Raw genomic sequence first — 24,974 nt, forward strand, 5'->3', positions numbered from 1 at the left:
TTGTGGCATTATATATTTGTCATTAATACTATATATTATAATAGCAATTATTTTTATTGCCACTAAAATATAAAAAAATTACTTTTAATAAAAAGTTTTAGAGCAACTCCAATGGAATGAAAGTGGAGTCCCTTCTTGAAGCGTTGGAGTGAAAATGAATGCAATTCCTTCACATGGGCCAAGAAGGGGAGTCCCTTCTCAGAGGGACTCTTGCACTCCAATCAAGTTTGGACACATGGCAAATAATTAAAAATAAATTAAAATATATAACATATATATTAAATTAATAATTAAATTATATTAAATAATTATATTTTTATTTAATTAAAGATTTATATTAATAAATTAAATATAATTAATAATTATATTTTTATTTAATTAATAATTTATATTAATTATTTAAATCATAATTAATATAAATAATTATGCTAAATTAATATTAAATATTATTTATAATGTTATATTAAATTAGAATTAATTAAATTTATTTACATAAAAAAAGACTTGATTGAACACATATATCAATTTTACAATATTTGTCGTCAACTATAGATTTGCATTATGTTTTTTTATATAATTTTACAAATTAGTTTAATCTTGAATTATATATTGCGTATTATTATTATGTATGAAGTTATTAATTTTTTAATATTAATATTTTTTAATGGTAAATTATTTTTAAATTTATAAATTTTAATAATATTATTGTAAAAAAATAGTAACTATATTAATTTTAATTAATTAATTAAGTGGGACCATAATAGGGACTAAAGTTAGTTCTTCCTAATGGAGAAGAGAAAGATACTTTGAGTTCCTATTTACTGTTTATAACGCAAAAGCTGATGTGGAGTTACTTTTTATGACAAGTGGGGTATAAATAGGGATTGAGATGAGTTCCCTACTAGAGATGGTCTCAATGGCCATAGTACTATGGTTGATATTTTTTTATCAAAATATTTTTCATAAAAATTTATAATTAAGATAATTGACAAATAGAAAATAGAACAAGACCCACCCCATCCCCTTTCTCTCACTCTCTGAAACCCAACCCTAAACCCAGCCACCATTACCATCCCTCCTCGCCGAACTCTTCTCATCGCCGCCGTTTCCTGCAATGGAAAGATCCGCCACCGGTCACCATCCTCCACCGAGCTCCTCGACGGCCATACTGCCACCTCGCCATCGTCCTCCTCCGTGGAGCTGCCAGAACTCAGATTCGGAAGAATGCTGTTGCGGTTGCCGCACGAGTCGTCCTCCTACAAGACTTACCAGCTCCGCCGAGCGCTGATGATGGTGGCGGTTCCTTTGGTACTCGTCACGATTGTGCTTTACGTGTTGCCTTCCATTTCCTCCAACGAGTCCATCGAAGACTACACCCTCACGCACCGCAAGATTTCGCTCGATAACAGAGCCTCTAGCTTCTACGCCGTCTTCTTCGATGCTGCAGCCACATTCACGTTTTCCACTTCGATCGCAATCACATTGGCAAAGATCTCGAGCTATTCGTTCAGGTTGTTGATATCCTACCGATTTGCATTTTGCTTCACTAGTTAATACTTAATAGTGAGATTTGCATTGTACAAGCAATAAGATATTAAAGTTACAATTTGTGTTACACTCATTATTTTTTAGAATAGAGTTCAAAGCTCTTTGTTCATTTGAGATTGATGAGATTGTAAGAAATTTAAGTAAGTATAGAGATAGCAGTTAAAACTTAGAATATGAGGTTTATGCTTACTTTGAAGCCTCATGCTCCTTTGTCAAAGATAATTTCACATGTGCTGGTCCTTCTTCAGCTTTCATCTCAGGAAATGCAACCAAACATGTGGATTTTCTGCTTTCTTAAAGTTAACTACAAGATTATGAGTTTGATGCTCCAGTGAAGCTCCTAGAGAAATATCTATATGCTATGGCACAATCTGTTGATGAGCAACTTCTTGTTGTTTCTCAGGTCTTGGCCTATGCTATCCCTTATTTTAATTTTTTCTTTTTTTTAATGGATTTGCTGTTTAACATTTGCTCTTACTTAAACTTTACTATATAGGTTCTGGTGTCTGACATCAATATTGGATATGAGGAGATAGTTAACACTCAGGTAAGAGAACATTTATTGATATTAAATTATTAATTGTTATAGATCTTAATCAATGGTTGATTTGAAATGCTTACCCCTTCTCTTTTTGGATTCATATAGGTTCTTGCTTTCAATGGTAAGCCTGTGAAGAATCTGAAGAGCTTGGCCACCATGGTTGAGAACTGTGATGATGAGTTTCTAAAGTTTGATCTGGAATACCAACAGGTTCTCTCTCATGGACTCAGTCGTGTGAATTCTTTTTTTGACTTTCTAAAGTTTTCTGAATTAACATTTAATCTAACTTTCGTGTATCAGTAAGCTGCCCATTCTTCTCTTTACCCATTCTTTACGTATTTCGTTTAAGCATATATTTTTCTAGTTTCTTACGTGAAATTTAATTTGTCATATCAATTAGAAGTTCTTTCTTTCTGTATCTTTTATATAATTAAATTGAAAGTAAAACTACACTTTAGTCCTAGGAAAATTTTCATTTAAAAACTTAGCCTGTAAAAGATTAAATGTACTCACTTTAGTCCTTGTAATATTTATGTTGCAACACTTTAGTTTGTAAATGATTATAGGCTTAAATAAGTTTTTGGTCCCTGTAAAATACTCAGATTTTTGGTTTCGGTCTACTAAATTTCAAAAGTTGTCTATTTAAATCCTTGTTGTTAGTTTGCTTTAAAGAGTGGTTTCTATATTGTAGAAAGTTTAAGAAATATAAGACTGCTAAGAAGGAGACAAAGGTGGCAATAAGAAAGTCAAAACAAGAGTGTGTGAGAGTCTTTATTAGTCTTTGGGTATGAAGGATGAGAGATTTGGATCAACCATGTGGAACTCTGTTTCATTCATTGTTAGCTGAAGTCTATGTAGATGGGCCTGTTGATGTTTGTGAGTTCCATAAGAACAACCAAAGTTGTTAGCATTGTGATTTTTAACACCAAAGGCCATTTCAACATGTGGATTTTGATGAATTCTTTTCTTTGTTACTGGTTTATGCCTTTCATGGAAGACACCTCTTTATAACAAATGGTAAGAATCATGGTACAATATGTGCTTTAGAATCATGAATTTCTGTATAAGGTATCACTATTTTCAGAAAAATGGCCCTTGGATGTTTCTGTACACCACAGAAATTATTTTGATTCTAAGTAATGAATCACTATGAAAATCTGAGTCATACTTTTTAGCTGATATCCTATTCACAATTTCTATTTCTCAGGTGGCCTCATATTATTGTTCCAACCTTTAAAATTACTGCGGTGGAATGTCTGCAGAAGATCCAGATTGGGAAACAAATATCACTAGTAAGGTTTGTTCTTGCAGCAATCATTTTCTTTTAATTTTCCTAAAATAGAGAAAAGAAGACAAGAGAAAATGCTTTATGTCATTCTTACATTGCTCTAAATTTTGGAAGAAAGGATGAAGCTTTCATGGCCACTGTCTACAAGGGAAGCTATAGTGCACTATTATCTGTTTGAGTACTATCAAGATAACTTGGTAGTTGTTCTTTTGAATTCGGTATGTGCCTAGACCCTTCTTTCTTTGTTTTTTATTTTGTCTTTTCTTTAAGGAAGTTAATTCCAATGTAGATCCAAGTTTCAAGAAATTATGCTTAATGCTTATTGCTTAATTTTCTTTCAGGTTTCTGACTCAAAAAGCATCACTGGCTTCAACAGTGACGTAATTCCTGATAATATTATTGACTCAAAATTTGTCTGTTATATTTTTACACTCTTGTCTGTTATTTTTTTGTGACTTACTTAAATAAGCATTCTTGACAGGAATATATATATATAGGCCTAGTAAGGAAACAAAGGTCATTTTTCTGATTTATCCCACTCCATGCAATTCAAAATTACCCCATGATACTTGAGTGGATTCTTATATAAAAGTTTGATTTTTTCTGATTTGTTTCACATGGCATAAGTTTGTAAAATATCAAGATTTGGTTGTGTTTTAATAGGCTTTAGCAGTTCCAAAAAGCTGCTGTTGATTTTTCTTTCTTGTTGGTACTTGGTTCCATCTAAATTTAATGCATATTGTGGCAAGAAACAATGTTCATTCAAGATAAATTGATATAATGGATCAAATTTCAAATGTTTCGTATGTGACATTTGTCTTTGCCTTTCTACATTGATATGACTGGAATTAAAAGAAAATTGAATTTTGAAACCTCAGATTAATAAAGCAGCTATGATCATTGCAGAAGAGGATGCTCAATAGACTGCAAACACTATTTGGTTGGAACATACATTTTATATTGCCATAAAATAACATTTTATATTGATTAGGTCACTTTTTGTTTAGGCAAATCAGAGGATGTATGGACTGACGAAGTGGTTGAGTCAGCTACAAAGGTAGTTGGTTCCTTCTTGTGTGAGAATGGAAGCTTGTCATCCACTTGTGGCATGTCAAATGACACCAAGTGAAAATTAATCAAAGGGACCTTTGGACTCAATACATATGCAAGGTCTGTTATGCTTTTTAGAATCCGGGTAGCAATTTTTAATTTTAATTTCTTGAAAACTGCATTGTTTGCTTACTTTTTATATTTTGGTTCTACGTTGCTTTTGTATTCTTGGTGTACACCACAAATTTCAAACATTTACTTACAGAAAAGCTTTTTGGGAAAACAGTTGGTTATAAACTATAAAGCTACCAGAAAATCCATGTTCGGATGCCAAAAGTATTGCAGTATAAGTTAAACATGTAACTAGTGATGGGCGAAGCACAAGCAAGTGCTGCTTGCAATATCAAATTTTTGTGGTTCATAAAAATTTGCTTCTTGATGATGTACTTGCTTTTTGGCAGGCCTGTGGAGACAGGGTGCTAAGAGGATTACATGAATGGGAACAACACAAAAAGGGTCATGGCCACAGGAAATGTATTTCTAATCTCAAGAGCAAGGCACAAAGTCTTGGTACCTTGGACAAAATGTTTTATTACTATGAATGCAAATAGTTTTATGTATTGTAATTTGCAACCTGCTCCAGTTTTGAAACTAGGGGTGTCCATGGATCGGATCCGATCCGCATATCCGCGGTGTTTATCCGAATCCGATCCGAAAATTGCGGATATGGATCCGATCCGCAAGGCTTTCGGATCGGATCGGATCGGATCCACACACTAATCGGATCGGATTGCGGATTTTGTGTTGGTATCCGCGTATCCGATCCGCATATCCGATCCGCATATCCGCGTATCCGCAAAAATAAAGAAATAAATAAGTAAAATATTCTTTTTATGTTTTATTTTAACTAATAATTATCATATATGTTAAATTATTTTAATTTATTATTCAAGAAAAGTATGTTTAATATTATTTTAAGAGTAAACATATTTAAAAGAATAGAAAAAATAAATTTTATTGATATTTTTTTAATAAAAATAAGCTTTTAAAAATATTTTTGTGTTTTGCGGATATATCCGATATCCGATCCGATCCGATCCGCAAGTTTGCGGATCGGATCGGATCGGATCCAACCTTAAAAACTGCGGATATTGGATCCGATCCGATCCGATGATTTTAGTGCGAATCGGATCGAAATTTTGGCCATATCCGATCCAATCCGATCCGCGGACACCCCTATTTGAAACATATTCACAGTAATATTACCACGGAATGACTAATAGCATTTCAGTATGTTTCTTTTTGTTTCATTTGTCAAGACCATCACAAAAATCTAAAGAAAATATACACGTCTCATTGATTTCGTTCATAATCACCTACGAATGAGATATTGAGATTTGTGGTTCTTGTTTACTATATCCTTTCATTGTTTTCATAAACAAAATGATAAGTAGCACGTGTATGTTCGAAATATTGACTATTGAGGGTACCACTGCACCAGTCTTTTAGCACCTTGTAATCTTGTGAACTCAAATTATTATGAACAATGCACTTATTCTCGTTATACATAATTGGCAAAAAAATTGAGATTCTGATAAAAAAAGATAGTTTTTGGCTTCTAAGAAAATGAGTATAATATAACTAAAAAAAATCTTAAGATTTTAGCGGCAATAGTAATGGCCGGTAAAAGTGAATAATATTACAATTTTAGAATTATTTTTAGTGGCCATATAAATTGTCGGTAAAATAGGTTATATATTTTTTGCTGCCATTAAAAAAGTCTTTACTGGCAAATGTTATAATTACCGCTAAAACCTTTTAGCGACAAAACATAAGATGACTAATGTCTAATTGCCGGTAAATGTATTAACGGCTATTTTCATTGCTGCTAAAAACAAAATAAATGGCTGATAAACCACTATTTTATGGTTTATCTTGTGCTCAATTGAGTGGATTTTATCAACTCTTTACCCACTTATTCATACTATTTGCATGGTTTTACATTTGCCTTCCTAATTATGTGCTTTGATTGAAAATATGCTTCTTTGGCCTTTATATTGCTAATATTAATCCTCTCTTATCACCATTAGATGCCTTGATATATGTGTTAAGTGTTTTCAGAGATTACAAAGCAGGAATGGCTCAGAGGATGGAAAGAAAGCATGCAAAAGTGGAAGGAATACAAGAAGTTGGAGAAACTGCTAAGCTGTCCAGCCTGACCTCTTCGCACTCAAACGACTATAACTTTAGCTACAGAGGTCCAAACGACGCGGTTCCAGTTGCGTTGGAAAGCTAACGTCCAGGGCTTCGATTTGATATATAATATGCCATAGTTTCTCTGACGCTAGGCGACGCGAATGCGTGTCCCACGCGGCCGCGTCGCAGTGACGAAAATCAGCGTGTTTAAATTCGCAACCAGCGAATTCTGGGCTGTTTCTGACCCAGTTTGCGGCCCAGAAAATATAGATTAGAGGCTATAAAGTGGGGGAACGCATCCATTCATCAACAAGCTTTCACAATTCACAATTTTAGGAGTAGATGTAGTTTTTAGAGAGAGAGGTTCTCTCCTCTCTCTTAGGATTAGGATTTAGGATTTCTCTTAGTTTTAGGAGTGACTCTCAATCCCAGGTTCAATGTTCTTCAATTTATATTTCTCTTCTACTTTTAGATACTCTAATACTTTTATTTGTTAATTACTTATGTTGCCCATTTGATTCATAAATCTTTCATGTTAGATTGGATTGCTTTTATTAATATAATTTGAGGTATTTCAGACTTATGATTGCTCTTTTTAATTTATTAATGCTCTTTGTTTATCCAAATTATTTTCATTCAAGTAGACTTTTTTCCCTTTTGGCTTTGATTGAGTCATTGGAGACACTTGAGTTATCAAACTCATTATTGATTGAAAATTGGATTTCTTCATTTCATTAATTCAAGTTCCAATAACTCTAGCCTTTTCCAAGGAAAGACTAGGACCTGAGGAATAAAAATTAATTCATTCACTTAACTTACCTTCATAGTTAGAGGTTAACAAAGTGGGAGAAAAATCCAATTCTCATTACAATTGATAAGGATAACCAGGATAGGACTTCCAGTTCTCATACCTCGCCAAGAGTTTATTTTACAGTTATTTATTTATTTTTATTGCTTTGAAAATATACCTGTACCCATTGCCCAAACTCCAGAACCCCAATTTACAAACTCATAACCAATAATAAGAACATACCTCCCTGCAATTCCTTGAGAAGACGACCCGAGGTTTAAATACTCGGTTATCAATTTTAAAGGGGTTTGTTACTTGTGACAACCAAAACGTTTGTACGAAGGGATTTCTGTCGGTTTAGAGACTATATCTACAACGCGACTGTTTTTATGACATTCTTTACTGGCAAAAATCCTGACATCAATGGCCACTAAAAGTGATTTTTCTTGTAGTGAGTGTTGCACGTAATTGCACAATCTTTCCTCATGTCTCCAATTGTTAAATTTTGGATTCTACCAAGAATTCTATCATTTTTTTCCTGCTAGAGTTAGTAATCTCCTATCTTTGAATAATGGTTAATTTCGGGGGTTTGTTTGCCATTAAAAATGGATGCAAGAAGTTAAGGAATTTAATACTAAGTAACTGTGATTTCCTAAGTCACAAGGGATTTCCTAAGTCACAAGGGTTTAGGAGCAATTGTTACTGGATGCAAGGAACTTACACATCTTAAAGTCAATGGATGTCACAATATTCGAGCTTTGGGACTAGAATCCATTGGAAGATCTTGTCAGTATGTATGTGAAATAAGGAATGAATTAACCATTCAATAAATAGGCAACATAAGGAAGCATGGGACACATGTTTGTCCTCTTTATATTTACTTTGGTCAAGTTTTTCATTGCTTGCTGTGTTTATTTCTCTGTTTATTTTTCATTTGTGGTGCTAAGCTCGGCTTTCTATTGGCAGATGTCTAATTGAGTTGGCATTACTTTACTGTCAAAGAATTGTTGATGTTGGTCTTCTTGAGGATGGAGAAGGATGTAAGTTCCTACAAACTCTTCAACAGGTAGACTACTCAAACCTTGGGGATGGTGCTATATGTGGTATACCTATTGGCTGTAGAAATTTAAAGAAACTTCATATCCATTGCTGTTATGAGGTACTTCATTTGCATGCCTATTTAGTTTACCATGTTAAACTTTATTTAAAAATGAATATTTTTGGGATGGCTCGCTTTCAAAATGCTCTATGTGTAATGTAATATAGGAGAATGACTGTAACTCATTTCGTCTGAACACATAATTTTACCAATTTTTTCTTCATCTAAATGGCTTCTTTTGTTGATTTTATATTTAAAACTAATGTTAGTCGATAAAATTCGAAAACCATGAGAATTTGAGACCAGTGAGCTACATGAAAATGAATGTCAAAATGCAATATTTAACATAGTTACAGTAATTTATTCACGTCCCATGCATAATTTACCATTCCTTTTTCATCTATTTCATCGTTCAATACTGCATTCCTATTCTGCACACATGAAAGTGTGTTATATTTTCTATATATGATATAATAAATTAATTGGTATATTGTAACCCCCTAATTACCCTAAGCCTTACCTCTAGCCGTAAAGCAAATTACAAAAACGCGAAACGTTCACACGAAGCTAACACATAAGATACAAGGTGTAGATGCAAGAGAATAGAACATATATATAGATATAAGAGTATAATAATCATAAGGAACTAGCCTCAACTCGCAGAGTTTAAGCCGGCTAGTGTATACAGACATAACAATACAGAGTTTTGGAGTTAAAAACAGCTTATACAACTTATCTCTCAAATAAGCCTCTAAGGCCATAAAATCTAAAACAAAAAGGGTGAGAGGAAGTACTACAACAAAAATAAAACAGAAATAAACCAGGAAGAAACCCTACTCCGCTCTGCCACCATGTCCACAATTTCACCGAGATGAATTACGACATGTATCTGAAAAATAACAACAAAGTATGGAATGAGAACCGGAGGTTCTCAATATGGTAACAATGCCCAATAATGTAAGATGTAAGGCTCCGGGACGCCGAAGGCAATTCTAGAACTTCACATCGCATACGGATATTCAAGCTTAACACAAATAAATAAATAAAGACCATAAACAATATACAGGGTTATCTAAAATTAGGGGATTTCTAACTAAAACTAGTCACACCGCTGTATCCCACAACCTTCGCCAACCTAACCTCCGTGCGATCCCATCACCACCGCCTACCTAACCTCCTCAGCACCAGACAATCACAATTAATGCACGCAAGTAAAACACAGATAGTATTCATATATAACATGTAATTCAAGAAGCAAGTAAGCATTCTATACAATTAGGCAAGCTCAAGTAATCAAAGCAAGCAAACATACAGAAGATGCATAAGATAAATGTCTATCCTATTGGCTGTGATATCACATATTGGTTATTGTGCCAAACCCGACAGAAAATCCAGACGACAACTCCCGGATTAGTCTCTCTGTTGTGCATACTCAGGAGGAACAATTCTGAAGGATAAGTGCCCTACCACCTTCTCCTTTTAGAGGGAAACGTTCCGAGGGAGAGTGCCCTACCACCTTCCTCTGGATGTCGCATGATTCCGTGGGTTAGTGCCCTACCTCCTTGCAACCAGAGAGAAACCCATGCTCAGGAGGAAAAATTCCGAGGGATGAGTGCCCTATCACCTTCTCCTTTTAGAGGGAGACATTCCGAGGGATAGTGCCCTACCACCTTCCTCTTGAGCGATACATATGAGTGAGAACCCAACTTCAAGCCTCACATCCGAGCGTAGGCGGGAGACTGCCTCAGCCCCTACGACAGAGAACAATGCATATCGTAATCACATATTCAATCTCAGAGGCCACGCCTCATAGCACACTTCCACTCATACTCATTCTACCTTCAATTATCATTATCAATATTTCAAGGATATAGTGCCTGACACACTTTCCATATCCAACATCCATCAAGCTCATAATAACCATCATCAGTTCTTAATTCCATTCCAAACTCGTTAGTTCATCAGTTTCTCAATTCATTGTCAATAATCACCAAGTTCACTACTCTTCCTTCTCTCTCAACCAAACTCATTCCCAGTACACCAGAAACCTAAACTTCCGTCCTCTAACTTTTCAAAGTAATACCCAAATAATTTCACCCAAGACCTTCTCTATGGTTAACATCCAAAACAAGCCAAAATGTCTTAAATAGGTGTCACAGAAGTTTACAAGCTTGTTAGGAAGGTGAAACAGTTAAAAACAAGATTTTAGTTGAAAAACAGGGCATGTGCGTACGCACAAGGGTGTGCGTGCGCACGCCCAGGAAAAATTTCAAAATGTGTGCGTATGCATAGAGGTGTGCTTACGAACAGGTAGTAAAAATTTTAACTCTGTTCATCTGCACAAGGCATGCGAATGCCCTCAACAGAGTGCACCTTCCAACGTGTGCGTGCGCACAGGTTGCAAAACTTCGTTGGTTGTATGTGCGTACAGGTCGTGCTAGCACTCTCATCAGCAAGCCTTCCCCTGTGTGTGCATGCGCACAAGGCTGTGCGTGTGCGCAGTTTTAAAAGCTCACAGGAGTGTGCGTGCGCACACAAACCAGACATCACAAATTCTGTAACTTCACAGAATTCAGATTTCTGAGCCAAACTTTCAACGATCATATCTTTCTCTACAAAATTTATATTTCTATAAAATCTATACCGTTTTAAAGCTCTTTGAATTATCTTTAATTTGATATAAAAATCATTCTGTTTCAAAAACTGTAGCTTAAGATATGATCCGCTAAAGTTGGCCTAAAACCCATTTTTATCAAAAACTTTAAAAACTTACTTTCACCAAAACTCTTATTTCAAAACCAAACTACTCACAATCCAATTTCTACCAAAACAATACAAAAGTCCATACCACTTATTCCTCAAACTTAACCATTAATAACCTCCCATTTACACTATTCCACACCATCAAAATCATTATTCTCTAACATCTAAAATCATCATAAACACTCCTAATTCTCCACATTCATCAATAACATTTTCATGATTCATCATCTATCATCAACAATACCAACAACTCTCAACAACCATAATAATTCTCAACATTCATCATCAAATTATTAAGCTCCCAAACATTTCACAACAACATTACACATCAACAATTTCTCATACATAAATACTTCACTTACCACCCATCATCATCATCATAATAGTCATCCACCATCAATCATAGATCAACATCAATAATGAATCCTCATGCAACATTAACTCAAAATTAACACCATTCAATATCATCACTAACCACAAGATTCAAAACCCACAATCATCATCATAATATATCATCACACATCATAATCATCAATATCCTTCAACAAGCATCATAAACATGTATTATACATTCCAACATTTTCTATAATCTTCTTCATCATACAACATAATTTCATAAATAATTAGGCATACACCAACATCATTCAATCCTATCTTATGGTCCACTAGCCTAAATTTCCAGAAATATTACATATTACATAAAGAAAACCGAAACCATACCTTGGCCGATTCTCAATATGCGCAAACACCAAAAGCTTGGCTCCAACAAGCTTCCATCAAGCTCCAAACCACCAAAGCCACAACCAACTCCAAAAACAAGCTTCATACATACAACATAATCATGCATTAACAACTAAAGCTCACACTACACTAAACCACAAGGATATAGAGGTTCCTTACCTTATCCAACGGTGATTAGGGGTAAAATTCAATAATTATCCGCTACTAGAGATCACCTAAACAACCAAAACCACAAAACTTACTCAAAACCAAACCCCAAAAATGCAGAAAGTTAGGAGAAGAAATTGGGGTGTGAGTTTTGAGTTCTTACCAGATTTTCTTAGATAGAAACGAAGAGTTTGACAAGAGCTTCATGTGGCCACAAACGGCTTGTCAATGGGAGTTCCGTAGCTCAAGTTATGGCTCCTAGAAGATGGAGGTGAATAATAAAACCCATCTCCTCTCTTCTCTCTTCTCATCAGCGCCTCCCCTCTCTTAATTAGGATAAAATAACCTGAAATCTCATTAAAGGATGCATATATATGTTGGGCTTGGGCCCAACTTGGGTCCGGTCTAACCCATTAGCGTCTTAGGTCCGTTTGGCCCACTTTGGGCCAAAACCTTTAAGATTAGCGCCCGGTTTTCGATTCTAAATTATTTTTGTCCTTTCAAAACAATAAATCAATTTTCAAAATCTTATTTTTCAAAATACGCGGTATTGGACAGACTAGAGCCGGTACTGCCGGCTTAATCGCCAGTACGCATTTTTACAAAACTTTTCGAAAAAGATACATTTTTCAACTCAGAAAAATTCATTGAAATCAAATTTCACCTTTATATTTTCAAATTAAAACTTCTAAATTTTGAATCTACTCCGAGCACTTAAAATTATTATTTTACTAAAGCGATTAGGTCGATTCTTACATATATGCTATGATGTCTATGCAACTTTGGCAAAAATTTAAAAATGTTGTTGAAATTAAAACATACTTTTTAGCATGTTACTCATTTTTGTTGAGCTTGAAGATTAAAAGTGTTTTATCTAAATACAATTTTAGCATTAGTAGTAGGCTTTTAGCCTTTTTTCTTTTCTTTAGTTTCAGTTTTTTCCAAATTTTTGAAAGGTGCAGATGATTCTGCCACAGTTGAGGTTATTGCTGTTTGATTTCGATGGCTAATTTATATATAACTCTATTACATCAGGTATCATTTGTATATGTACTTTCCCATTTTATATTCCGACCAACGATTTTTACTTTATGAAAGTATCTTTCTCTTCCTAAAAGATTAATTCTTTGTTGTTAATAGTATATTTTGGGGTTAAGTACTTTATTCATCTCTAAGGTCTTGGGTTAAAATCAAAATCGTCCCCGACCTTTTTTCGTTATTAATATCATCCCCAACGTTACAAAACATTATAAAATCATCCTTTCTCTAATTTTTGGACAAAAATGCCCTTCATCCATCATTTACAGTCATTTGTTGTTTTTCCTTCAACAACACAAACACAGAGGAGGGAAGGGTGGAGAACGAAGAGGAAGAAGAAGGCGCCGCCGGCGAGAAAGGGCGTCGTTGCTGACGTTCTCCTTTGGCGCCGACCTGCGTTCTTCCTCTCTCGCAGCGCCGCTCCTCTGTTCTGCCTCCTCTAGTGTTGCGCCTCCGTTCTGCCTCCTTGCCACATCGCGCCTCCTTCTAGATATAATTGCAGTGACTCGATAATTGAGGCAAACAACAATGGCAGCAGAGAAAGTGGAAGATGAAGGGTAGCATGATTTTTTGTTCTTTTCAATCTTGGTCCCTAATTTTTCCAACGTTGACAAGAAAAATACCCATTCAGCCACACTTTTTTTAAGCTACATTTGAAAAGCGTAGCCTATTCATAGAATAGGCTACGCTTTTCTCCGTGTTGCCTTTTTATAAGAGAAAAGGATACACAAATGCGACATCATTTAAAAAGCGTAGCCTTAGGTATTATAGAAATCACTTATAAAGCGTAGCCGTAGGTTGATATCTATGGGTTCACTTTTCGTATCAAAGAGAACGCTTTTAAAAAGTAACTTATTTATTATGTTTTGGGTGCTTTTTAAAAGTTATGCCTAATGTATGTATGGCAAATCCCTAACACTTAGTAAATTTTTTGTTCCCCTTTCAATTTCCTCCAGAAGAACACACACCCACGAGACACTTTGCGCATAGGAAACCCTCTTCCCTCCAGAAGCACACCCTTTCGCCATTCTCACCTTCACACATAACCCTCACCTTCGCCAACCCTTTCGCACACAACACACCCTCAAATAAACTCAGCAAAAATTTGCCCTCACCCAGTCACCCTCACTCACGCGACATACACCCTCATCCTCACTCCACCCATACACGAAAGAGGGAAGAAATCTGAAAGGGAGAACGGGAAGAAGAAGAATAGTGAGGGAAGAAAGGAAAGGACGACGCCGGCTAAGGCTCCACCGCCGTCGTTGTCGAGCGCCAGTGAGAGAGAGAGAGCTCGAGGAAAAGAGAAAACGCGATGGAGGAGAGAAGAAGGGGGTGCTCCGTCGCCACTGAAGCTCCATCGCCGTTGCTAGGGCTTGTTGCCATCGCCGTTCTGCCACCGTTGGGCTGCTGTGCTGCCGCCGAGGAGCTCGAAGGGATGTCTCGCCGCCATCATGCTTTGTCACCAAGCTGTTGCGTTGTCGCTCATCTCTTCTTCACCGTCGCCGCTCATCTCTTCTTCACCGTCGCCGCTCATCACCAGCGTCATATCCTCTGTCACCAGGTAAAATTCTCTGTTCTGTATCCTCCATTTCTCGCTCATTCTCTAACTCGCTCTCATTTTTCAGTTCGAAAGTGGGTATGGTTTTGATAGTGATGATGAATTGCAACGGCTAATTAAGATAGAGAAGGTATGTATCAATTTTCAATTGGTTCTGTGAATTTTTGGGGGTTTTGGGTTCGAATTTTAGGTTTTCAATTAGTTTAGCATCTTAAGGAAAAATTAGTGAAAAGAACAGGTTTCACACTGAAATATTTTGATTTATGTCTTGGTTCATACGCATTCCTTAATATAGTGGTTGCTTTCAATTTCTAGCTTCAAGTTATATTCCTCTCTGATGCTTTTCAAATGCTTTTTTTGGTTATTTTTCATAGATGCTTTGAATTTTAGTGATAATAGCCAATTAAAATGTGTCAAAAAAATAACAGCAAATGGGAAAAAGGAAAAAACTTGGTTCTAGAATGTATAATACTGTTATTTGATGAAGCACACTGGAAATAAGAGTTTTATTAGCCGAGTTTTGAGTCAATTACATTACATATGGATAAAAACAGCTGTATAAATTCTTTGCCTACGATTACTACTACAGTACTAATTTGATTCCACCAAAGCATCCAAAAATTTGATTCCTTGCCTACGATTACTACTACAGTACTAATTGTCAAGCATTTTTTGTGTTTTTGTTAATTTCTTTTTCTCCAAAGCGAGCTTGATGCAGCTGCCACCAAGCTGCAGAAGGTTTATAAGAGTTACCGTACCAGAAGAAACTTGGCAGATTGTGCTGTGGTAGTGGAGGAACTATGGTTAGTTTTTCATGAAAACATGCCTTTTTTTATTGGTGCGCCCTAGATGTTTGATTAAATTTCTATCTTATACATGTAAATAATTAAATGTTTTTGAATGATGAAGGTGGAAGACATTGGATTTTGCTACTCTTAAAAGGAGTTCAGTTTCATTCTTTGATGTGGAGAAACAAGAATCTGCTGTGTCAAGGTGGGCAAGGGCAAGAACAAGAGCAGCTAAGGTATGTTTTTTTTCAATTCATCATGATTAATTTCCAATATAAAAATCAGGCTGCAACTAACCCAACCAACAACACTAATTTCATCTAGTTCTCTTCTTAATCTTAATTAATTTGATGTGATGTTTTCTTATTATATATAGTTCTACGTTCCTAGAAATCTTAGTGGAAAGTAATTAGCTGAAGTTGCTGATTTTTTGTTGAAAAGTGGTAGTTAATTACTGCACTCACCTAACTATATCAGCTTATAACTTTCGAGAGGTAAAATATCTATATAAAGGTATTGATGCTTTATTTGAATGTATTGATTTTTGTTTATCTATATAAAGACTTGTTTTTGTTTTTGAATGTTGGATGATCTGTTTTGTTATGGTAAGAAATATGCATGCTGAGATAGAGATAGGAAGCCTGCGCGTTTTGTTAATAATGTTGCTGGTTTGATTTATGAGCTTATTGATTGTGTGCTCCTTCGGGTGATTTTGCACTTGAGCTGTTTGATGAAATGCGCAATAGGCTTATACATGTAAAATCTAAGTTTGTTAGAATGCAGAATTTGTTGAAAGGCTAGAAGCCAAGTTTCATGATTGAATTAATTGATGATACATGCTAATGATTATTTGAGATGATGCTGGTCTATTTGTTATATATGATGCAGTAAATTGATGATAATATATGTGAATTGTTTGAGTGATTTGTGGCTGGATTGCTATGTTACGTTGAGTAATGCAGAAATTGTTGATTTCATATGAGTACGCTTAAATGTAAAAAGTGACAAAAAATGGTGATTTATTAATCCTGAACACTTGGAGCTGATTTAATCTTTTCAACAAGTTACAATAGATAAAGAAAGTTAGAATGGAAGGTTAGAGTGAGTGAAAAGCTAGGAATCAATTTTTGACCTCTCAAAACCCGAGGTTACATGTTGCAGAATTATGCAGTTTGGGGCAGCAATTTGTGAACAAAACTGGGAGCAATCTAGCCACTAAAAATGAGTGAAATAATTTTTCTATGAAACCTTAAGATGTCTAGATTATTTTTCTAAAATTTCAGAATTTTCCGATGTGTGGTTTGGGAGATATGATTTTTAGAAAATGGTCATTTTCTGCAGAAACAATGCTGTACGAATTCTGGAACAGCAACTTCAAAACTACATATCTCAATACTCTGAAACTCTTTGGAGGTGAAACTAAAGATGAATGAAATATTAGGATGTCTAATATTTTATGTCCAAATTTCAGGACAATTTGAATTTTATAGAGAAAGTTGTGTCTTCTGGAAGCAGGGCTGTTCACTGCTGCGACAGCACCCTTTCCTTAAAACAAAACCATATTTCGAGAGGCATAACTTTTTCTAGAGAAGTGAAAATACTCTGGGACTTAAACTGGGTGAAAGATGGGTAAGTCTAGTTCAATCACACCAAACTTTAGGAGAATCCAACCATAGATGAATTTTATATAATTTTTCTAAATTGGTTACTGCTTGCTGTTTTTCTGAAGTGTACTAAATCAGTAGCCGATTTTTAAAAAATCATATAAAATTAAATTCTTAGAACGCAGTTGCAAAACCAAAACCAAAGTACACTTTAGGATTCTTATTTAAAATAAATAATAATATATTAGGATTTCTTTTGTCCCCTTTTTTTTATATGTATAATATATTAGGTATATGTATAATATGTTATGCCTCTTATATTTGCATATGGTTAAGTTAATTGCTATGGCTGAAAATCATATGTTGTTGGCTTTATTGACACTTTAACACTTGAAGTTGTGTTGTTATGGCTGAAAATTATTTGGGCAATTCTGGTTGTTGTAATTCTAGTTTTGTGCACTTCTCTTTGCTAGAATTCTTGTTTTTTTGCACTTTTGAATTTGTGCCTGGATTTGTGCATTTGTTTATCTTTGTCTATTACCCGTTTATTTGTTTATCTTTTTTCCTCTGCTTTCTCGCAAGACCCTTCATCATACCCTATCATCTTGGTGCTAGCTTATGTTCCTGATGTTGCCATCACTAATCCAGTGTGCTGATACATGTGTAAAATTCTCCCTGTATTTGTGATTCCCTTATAGCATTGTATTCAGTTTTGTTTTGAATTTTGAAATAGAAAACTAATTATGATTTTATGTATTATTCTTGACATTTCCTTTTTGTTCAATAATTTTCTGTTTGATGATGAGTTCTCACACTTCCCACCTTCACAAGCTAAGCTAAATTGATATACATTGATATTACCGGGTCTTTCACCCTTCTGATTAATTTTTTTTTTTACTTTGGGTCCCTAACTTTAATTATTTAACCATTTTTCTTGTTCTTATCATCTTTTTCAGGTAGCTAACCTCCGTGAAAGGTTCGAGCAACACAGACACGTGGTTCGTTTCTCATCCAACATTGCATTCTTTTTAATTAGTGCTAAATTAAGACTTGAAATATGTTGCATTTGACTACTTCCTACTACAATACTTGTTATTTGTTATAGTGCGTATTCTTAATTTGTATGTGTTGAATTATGAAATTGAAGTGATCAATGTGACTAACAGGATTTGTTAAATGGCATTTGTGCTTCCAAGAAAAGCAATGCTCGATTTAAAATAAATGACATTTGTGCTTCCAAGCTTCATTGGCAATTGCATTTTGCCATAGCCATTGCTTACTCTCCTTTATTTAGTGAAGCTTTCATGGCCCAAGACATTGGTCAATAAGTGGTTCAATATCAAGTGCAAAACTGATAACTTTCAAGTAGATGATGATGCTGATGATGATGTCCTTTATCAAGGTAATTGACCAATTTTTCACATGGCTTCAATGCAATCTAGGACTCTAGAATTGGGATTCTTAGCTTTTATTTAAAAGATTGTTTTTTATTTATTTTTTAAATGGCTAGACTAGTTAACTATACGTATATCTTTTCAATAATACAACCTCAATTTTGTTTAGCTTTTGTGAGCAATGTTCTTTTCTTTTCTTTCTTTATTTATTTGATTTACCCTTAGTTTTGTTATTTTCCAGCTTCCATGGTTTTTCCTACCATTATTGGTACCCCCAAAATTTTGTTTTGTTTTGTTTTGTTGTGTTGTGTTTGATTGAGTGACATGATTAAATAACAGTGGAAAGAGCACAATTTTATTTATTTTATGGTTTTTCCTTTTGCATTTGGGATATTGGTGCAAAATTGATATATCTGTCTCAATTCATTTTTAATTTTACAATTTAGGTTGATGATTCTCACTTTACTCTTTGAAACAACGCCGTTTTTCCCTTTTGCACTAGAAATTAAACTGATTGGCATGATTTTGTGAATTTAGCATTCATCTTTAATGAGAATAATAAAAAAGCAACAAGTTTGTTTTCTTGTATTTTTCATCTTTAATCTGATACTTGCAATTGGAACATGTGCTTTATTTGTTGCTCTTGCCAGGGATACTTTTCAGAATTCATTTGGTTCTATAATTTTGTTTTCTTCATGTGTCGCGAGACTGGTCAAAAGAATATTTGTAAGTAGCCCGGTCATTTCCTTCAACATAATCTTGTATTGATTGCGTATGGTGGTGAATCAGTATGCAAAATCCTTACATGCTTCTCTTTTTGAATTATGATAATTTGCAGCTGTAAGCAGGGCAGTAACTGCTTGGAAATTAGTTCTTGCTGGGAATGAACAAGAGAATGAACAAGGGAACGAACACTGATACAATTGTTAAGGCCAGGAGTTTTCTTGATGGTGATGAAGATCAGCATGAAAAAGATGTGTTTGAGAAGAATTTGAAGGTGCTTCAAAACATTTTTTAGTCATTATGCCAAGATTAGAAGATTAACGATTTTTTGTTTGTTAAATTCTTTTTGGATATAGAGTGCAAACTTTGCATTTTAATTGATATGTGATACAAGTTTCATGTGACTTAAATTATCTTAAGTTATATTTTGATTGTTAATTGCTTCTTAAGATTATGTCTTTGAATTGTGTAAGGATAATTTTTATTATTTAAAAAAATTATTTAGTATAATTATTTGTTTAATTTTATTTTATAATATTTAACTCATTTAATTAAAAATGTAAAATTATATATGTAATAATATTATTAAATATTATGTTGTATAAAAAAATTATTAGAATATTATATATATATATATATATATATATATATATATATATATATATATATATATATATAGAAAATTAAAAAAAATAAAAAAAATAATGAGAGACCTAAGGCTACACTAATATAGAGTAGCTATGGTTATACAGAAAAAAAAAGAGGGACCTAGGGCTACGCTTATAAAAAGTAGCTATGGTATACAATGTGGTTACGCTTTACAAGTGATGTAGTAGCGTTGAAAAGCGTAGCCTATTCTGGAAGAATGAAAGCTGAAAAGCGTAGCCTTTGGTCCTGGACAGCATCACTTGAAAAGCGTAGCCTATTCCCAAACGCCAAAAGCGTAGCCCTTGGTGCAGAAAAGCGTAGCCTTTGAGAATAGGCAACGGGCGAATAGGAATCACCCCAAAAAGCGTAGCCGTAGCCCAAAAAGCGTAGCCGTAGCCTAAGGCATCATTTTTTTTCACTTTTGGCTACACTTTTCAAGTGTACCTGAATGGGTGTTTTTCTTGTAGTAACCTTCAACTAGCACATAAAGTTTTGACATTATTCAGATTGATGGGTAGCTCAAATGGGTGTGGATTGGGTTGAAATCGAGGTGGGTGAGAGAAAGTTGGATCCTTTTTTGGGTTCTGTTGTAGTAGCGGGGTTTTGATCTAGTTCAATTGAAAGGTTAGAAGGATAACAGATGAATGATCATCGGTCTTGTAATTGAGCTCATTATTTTATCTGTTACTGTTGCTAGTGACTACATATGTTTCGGAGACTGAGATGGTTTGTGGGTCTGAATCAGAAGAATTTGTCAACAAAGAGGTTGGGCAATGTTGAGCAGCAACCTGGATCTGAAAGGCCAAGCCAGCTCCCTGTGTTAGATGCTGTTCATGAAGTTGTTGTTTACATTCATAGGTTTCATAATCTTGACCTTTTTTAACAAGGGTAAGCTCCAATTTCTTGAAGCTTCATTATTTATTTATTCATGTTTATGATGAATTTGACCTTTAATTCTTATTTCTATCATGCAGATGGTACAAAATCAAGGTTACCGTGAGATGGGAGGTGGGTGAAGATTCCTTTCCTGGGATTCCACCACGAGTTGTTCAATATGAAGGTCACATATGTTCCTAAACTATTTATTGTTGTTGTGAATGAGAAGAAGAAGAAGATGATGAAAAAGGAAGAAGAAAGAAGATATGAGAAGAAGGGTTGTTATGAGAAGAAGAAGACGAAGGATTGTTGTTGTGAATGAGAAAGGAAGAGAAGAGGGATCTGCGTTTGGTTACATGTTTTTTTTTTAATTTTTGTTTAAGGATAAAATTTTCCAAAAATATTGTTCATTACAAAAGGATGATTTTATAACGTTTTGTAATGTTGAGGATGATTTTAATAACGAAAAAAGGTCGGAGACGATTTTGATTTTGAGTCAAGATCTTAGGGACGAAAAAAATATTTAACCCTATATTTTTTGTTACTCTTGAATCTGCTTTATTACTTTTTATCTGTTCTAAATCTGCTTTACTATATATAGCATATGATTTTTTTTAATTTGTTCTCAATTTAGCTTACCGTGTTACATGTCTTTGGTTGCTACAACCATTAGTAAATACATATGATCTAGGCATTCATTCATTTATTTTCTAAATTTGATATTTTTATTTCTTTTATTTTTTCTAGATTTATTATAATTTAGATAGTACTGTATATTATTATTGGTTTTAACCTTTTTCTTTTTCTTCTTTTAGAAAACTATTATAGAATCTTTTAACCCATCACCCTTATTTTTATTTATTTTTTTATTTTCAAATTTTTTTATTATTATTTAATTCATTGCTAAAATATTTGAAATTGCTTAGCACCCGAATTTTTAGATAAATTTAAATTATGGATGTAGTTGAGTTTGAGTATAATTTTGATAATTTGGGATTAAATATATTTTGAATTGTATAAAAAAAAGGATTAATTTCGAGTAATATATCTTTATCTTATAATAACTGTTTTATTTTATTTTAATTTTTCATGTTAGTGCAATGGTTGGTTTTATGCTTTGCTCAACTGAGGAATCACCAGTGAATTTCAAGTATGCAGTGATTCCTATAGATGAAAAAAGGAGTTTTAGAAGACAGTATGACCATTGAAATTTTACAATTGATATAAGTTTAAAATAATTTTTTTTATTATTGTTAACTATTGTTACTCAATTTTGATTTCTTTTTCTTTTCATTATTTAGTATTTTTGATGGCATACAAAATAAGTTTCTCTCTTTATTTTACTTTTTTTCCTCTACATTTTTTATTTTCGGCTCCCTACAATAATTATTATAGATGGTTTTAATGAAATAGCACGTTGTTTCATGTCTTGATTTAAATATTTTGCACTATTAGATGTTAAAAGGATCATGCCAATGAAAATAAGTAGTCTAAAAAGGTAAAGTAGTTTGCATGACGAAAAAAATGGTACAAAAAAAATTAATGGAGATATAATGTAAATTGATTGGTAAATGTTGTACATGTCAAAATTAATGATTTGAAGCTGGTGTTAGATAACAAGAATATAATTGAATGGATAAATTCAAAAGCCAAAAAATATGTAAACTGGAAGATGCAGTTTTTGAAGAACAAAACAATTAGCCCAAGCATATATTTCAGAATCTATGCATTGTGGCCAAACGTAATAGAAAATTCAAAGCCAAATTAAAATAGATTGGGATTGAACTGGTTCTGAAAGAGAAACGAATGCATTAGATGCTACGAGAATGTAATTTATTAAGGAAAATGACATAATGTAACGGTGCGCTTAATGTTAACGATTTTAGAGAAAAAATGGTAAGGTGTGCATGAAGGACATGAACACTAGAACTACGTTTATTTTTGAGAGTAAGATAAGAAAAGACACTGAGAATATATAAATTTTGTGTTTTTATATTCTGTTTGGTGATAAATCAGAACAAATTATGAAAATATAATTTATTCTCATTTTTTTATTCAAAAAAATTGAGAAGAAAAATATAATAATAATAAAATTATAATTATGAAAAATTAATAAGAATAATAAAAGAAAAATAAAAAAATAAGTCGTGTTCTTTGTTAGTGTCTCGATATTCTTCTTGTCAGGATAGACACAAAATACATTAATTCAGTGTCTATGGACACAATGTCTCTGTCCATGTCTCATTTATCAAACACGATTTTGTGACTTTGTGTCCGTATCTCAGTGTTATGCTTATAAACAAATACAACCTAAGAAACTATCACAGACTGAACCAGTTCTAAAATTAGAGTGATGCTATTGTAAAAAATTATTTTGTATTCTAAAAATTAATTATTATATATTATATATATTTATATGTATTAGTTAATACTTAATAGTTTTTCATTATTTAAGTTAATTGAATACTAATTCTATGCCTTATAATTTTAATTAACATATATGATATATTTAATATTTTTTTATTATTTTTGTGTCATGTCTGTGCAATTGGATTGATGCACTATGTCACGGTAAATTTTAGAATGTTAGATTTAACGGTGTTTGTATAATTTTTTAGATTGTTTGAGAATGCAAATCTCCTAGAAGTTTCCAAAATACCTTAAAAAGTTCTAGAAGACTCTAGAAGGTCATAGAGTATTATAAAAGAGTCTTGATATATTTAGAAGTATGAAGAGTAGTATGGAATAATCTAGAAGTATTTAAAAAGTTGTGGTAGGATACTAGGATAGATATTTGTAATGAAAGTTCTAAATGATTAATTTGGAACGTTAATTAAATTTAATCCTAACCATCTATTAAAGAGGTGGATAGCTATAAATAGGAGGTGAAAATTAGTGTGTGAGTTATTTGTAACAAACATTTGAGAAATAAAATATTCTTTCTACCAAAACTTTCTATTAGAAATATATATTATGCATGGCGCAATGAGCAGGCGGACATACCAAAGGGAAGAAAAGATGGAACAAGGTCCAAAATTGAGGATACCATGAATCTGTCATCTCCCAACTTCAATGCTTCTCATCTCATCAAGATGTTTGGCCAACATGGCTTTTCAGCACAAGAGATGGTGGCTCTCTCTGGTAATTAATATACATATATGTCCCTATGCTTCTATTTCTATATATACATGCTTGTTGACGAATAATGAATATCATAATTAAGTGAAACTTTTTGACAAAGGCTTCTAAATTCATAATTACTAGCTTTCACCGTGTCATTCCTCCTGTTACAAAATATCTATATATTAAACTATAAATGCATATAATTTTCAAATAGAATAGTTCATAGAGATTATGCAACAAGGAAACATTTTTAATAATGTGCTGTGGTTTTGAATTTTCAGGGGATCATACAATAGGAGTAGCTAGGTGTTCTTCTTTTAAGAATAGGCTAACAAAAGTGGATTCAAATTTGAACTCAGAATTTGCAAAGACACTGTCCAGAACATGCAGTGATGGTAACAATGCTGAGCATCCCTTCGATGAAACAAGGAATGATTTCGACAACTTGTACTTCGACGCTTTGGTTTCCAGCAATGGGGTTCTCACATCTGATCAAACATTGTTCACTAGTCCAAGAACTAGGAACTTTGTCAACTCTTATGCACAGAACCAAGCCTTGTTCTTCTTGGATTTCCAACAAGCCAAAATGAGCTTGCTTGATATCAAAGAAGTTACAAGGGTCAAGTTAGAGATAACTGCCGCAAAATAAACTGAATTGGAGCATCTATCTATGCCTTATTTAAAATTAATATATGATCTATGTATTTATATGTCTATGGTTTGATAAATATTACATTAGTACTGATAATTATAGAATTCAATAATTTCTTCAGAAATTTTGTAACTTCATTGAAATTGAATATGATACATACTTTTGAATAGTAATTGTACCAATAAATTGAATATGATACATACTTTTGAATAGTAATTGTTCCACCAAGATTGGTATCGACTATATGGATACTCGGCCTATGCAGGTTATGCCTCCTTTAAAAACCCCTATGGACCAAACCCCTGGAGCTTGGAAAAAAATCCAATAGAAGAAAAAGAGTACATCAACTATGCATAATTTAAGGAATAATGAAAAAAAAAAGTTCAATAATTTTTATAACCTCA

At 33.6% G+C, this 24,974-nt stretch overlaps 3 protein-coding genes across 23 annotated transcripts; all 3 read left to right on the forward strand.

Moving 5' to 3' along the window:
• The first annotated feature begins 972 nt into the window (after nt 1-972).
• LOC112783385 (protease Do-like 9) lies at nt 973-7,204 on the forward strand. Of its 17 annotated transcripts, none has more exons than XM_072231441.1 (9): nt 975-1,511; nt 1,797-1,951; nt 2,045-2,095; nt 2,195-2,299; nt 3,297-3,381; nt 3,492-3,595; nt 3,719-3,757; nt 4,385-4,547; nt 4,889-7,204. In XM_072231441.1, the coding sequence occupies exons 5-8, from the start codon at nt 3,342-3,344 to the stop codon at nt 4,436-4,438; spliced, it is 237 nt and encodes a 78-aa protein (XP_072087542.1). In that variant the 5' UTR covers nt 975-1,511; nt 1,797-1,951; nt 2,045-2,095; nt 2,195-2,299; nt 3,297-3,341; the 3' UTR covers nt 4,439-4,547; nt 4,889-7,204. The 17 variants fall into 16 exon arrangements, with proteins under 17 accessions (XP_072087545.1, XP_072087544.1, XP_072087543.1 ...); XM_072231443.1 differs by having other exon boundaries at nt 3,297-3,386; XM_072231442.1 differs by having other exon boundaries at nt 3,297-3,386; nt 3,496-3,595.
• A 6,883-nt stretch (nt 7,205-14,087) lies between these two features.
• LOC112784655 (uncharacterized) lies at nt 14,088-21,295 on the forward strand. Of its 5 annotated transcripts, none has more exons than XM_072229980.1 (10): nt 14,088-14,765; nt 14,830-14,892; nt 15,467-15,565; nt 15,672-15,786; nt 18,111-18,152; nt 18,449-18,556; nt 19,199-19,274; nt 19,387-19,545; nt 20,617-20,807; nt 20,894-21,295. In XM_072229980.1, the coding sequence occupies exons 1-3, from the start codon at nt 14,517-14,519 to the stop codon at nt 15,473-15,475; spliced, it is 321 nt and encodes a 106-aa protein (XP_072086081.1). In that variant the 5' UTR covers nt 14,088-14,516; the 3' UTR covers nt 15,476-15,565; nt 15,672-15,786; nt 18,111-18,152; nt 18,449-18,556; nt 19,199-19,274; nt 19,387-19,545; nt 20,617-20,807; nt 20,894-21,295. The 5 variants fall into 5 exon arrangements, with proteins under 5 accessions (XP_072086081.1, XP_072086082.1, XP_072086078.1 ...); XM_072229981.1 differs by having other exon boundaries at nt 20,665-20,807; XM_072229977.1 differs by lacking the exons at nt 20,617-20,807; nt 20,894-21,295 and having other exon boundaries at nt 18,321-18,556; nt 19,387-19,781.
• Nucleotides 21,296-23,729: 2,434 nt separating this feature from the next.
• On the forward strand, nt 23,730-24,628 carry LOC112784653 (peroxidase 47-like). The gene is made up of 2 exons (XM_025827944.2): nt 23,730-23,936; nt 24,200-24,628. Exons 1-2 carry the CDS (start codon nt 23,843-23,845, stop codon nt 24,565-24,567), a joined length of 462 nt encoding a protein of 153 aa, XP_025683729.1. The 5' UTR covers nt 23,730-23,842; the 3' UTR covers nt 24,568-24,628.
• Nucleotides 24,629-24,974: the final 346 nt, after the last annotated feature.

This window comes from Arachis hypogaea, chromosome 20 (genome assembly GCF_003086295.3).
Source record: "Arachis hypogaea cultivar Tifrunner chromosome 20, arahy.Tifrunner.gnm2.J5K5, whole genome shotgun sequence".
Classification (NCBI taxonomy): domain Eukaryota; kingdom Viridiplantae; phylum Streptophyta; class Magnoliopsida; order Fabales; family Fabaceae; genus Arachis; species Arachis hypogaea.

What these genes read in the sequence shown, in the direction of transcription:
- LOC112783385 (XM_072231438.1), top strand. Translation starts at nt 1,910, where the DNA reads ATGGCACAATCTGTTGATGAGCAACTTCTTGTTGTTTCTCAG. An exon ending in AACTTCTTGTTGTTTCTCAG is followed by an intron (nt 1,952 to 2,044) that starts GTCTTGGCCTAT and finishes TTTACTATATAG; the next exon opens with GTTCTGGTGTCTGACATCAA. An exon ending in AGGAGATAGTTAACACTCAG is followed by an intron (nt 2,096 to 2,194) that starts GTAAGAGAACAT and finishes GGATTCATATAG; the next exon opens with GTTCTTGCTTTCAATGGTAA.
- LOC112784655 (XM_072229980.1), top strand. Translation starts at nt 14,517, where the DNA reads ATGGAGGAGAGAAGAAGGGGGTGCTCCGTCGCCACTGAAGCTCCATCG. An exon ending in GTCATATCCTCTGTCACCAG is followed by an intron (nt 14,766 to 14,829) that starts GTAAAATTCTCT and finishes CTCATTTTTCAG; the next exon opens with TTCGAAAGTGGGTATGGTTT.
- LOC112784653 (XM_025827944.2), top strand. Translation starts at nt 23,843, where the DNA reads ATGAATCTGTCATCTCCCAACTTCAATGCTTCTCATCTCATCAAGATG. An exon ending in AGAGATGGTGGCTCTCTCTG is followed by an intron (nt 23,937 to 24,199) that starts GTAATTAATATA and finishes TTGAATTTTCAG; the next exon opens with GGGATCATACAATAGGAGTA.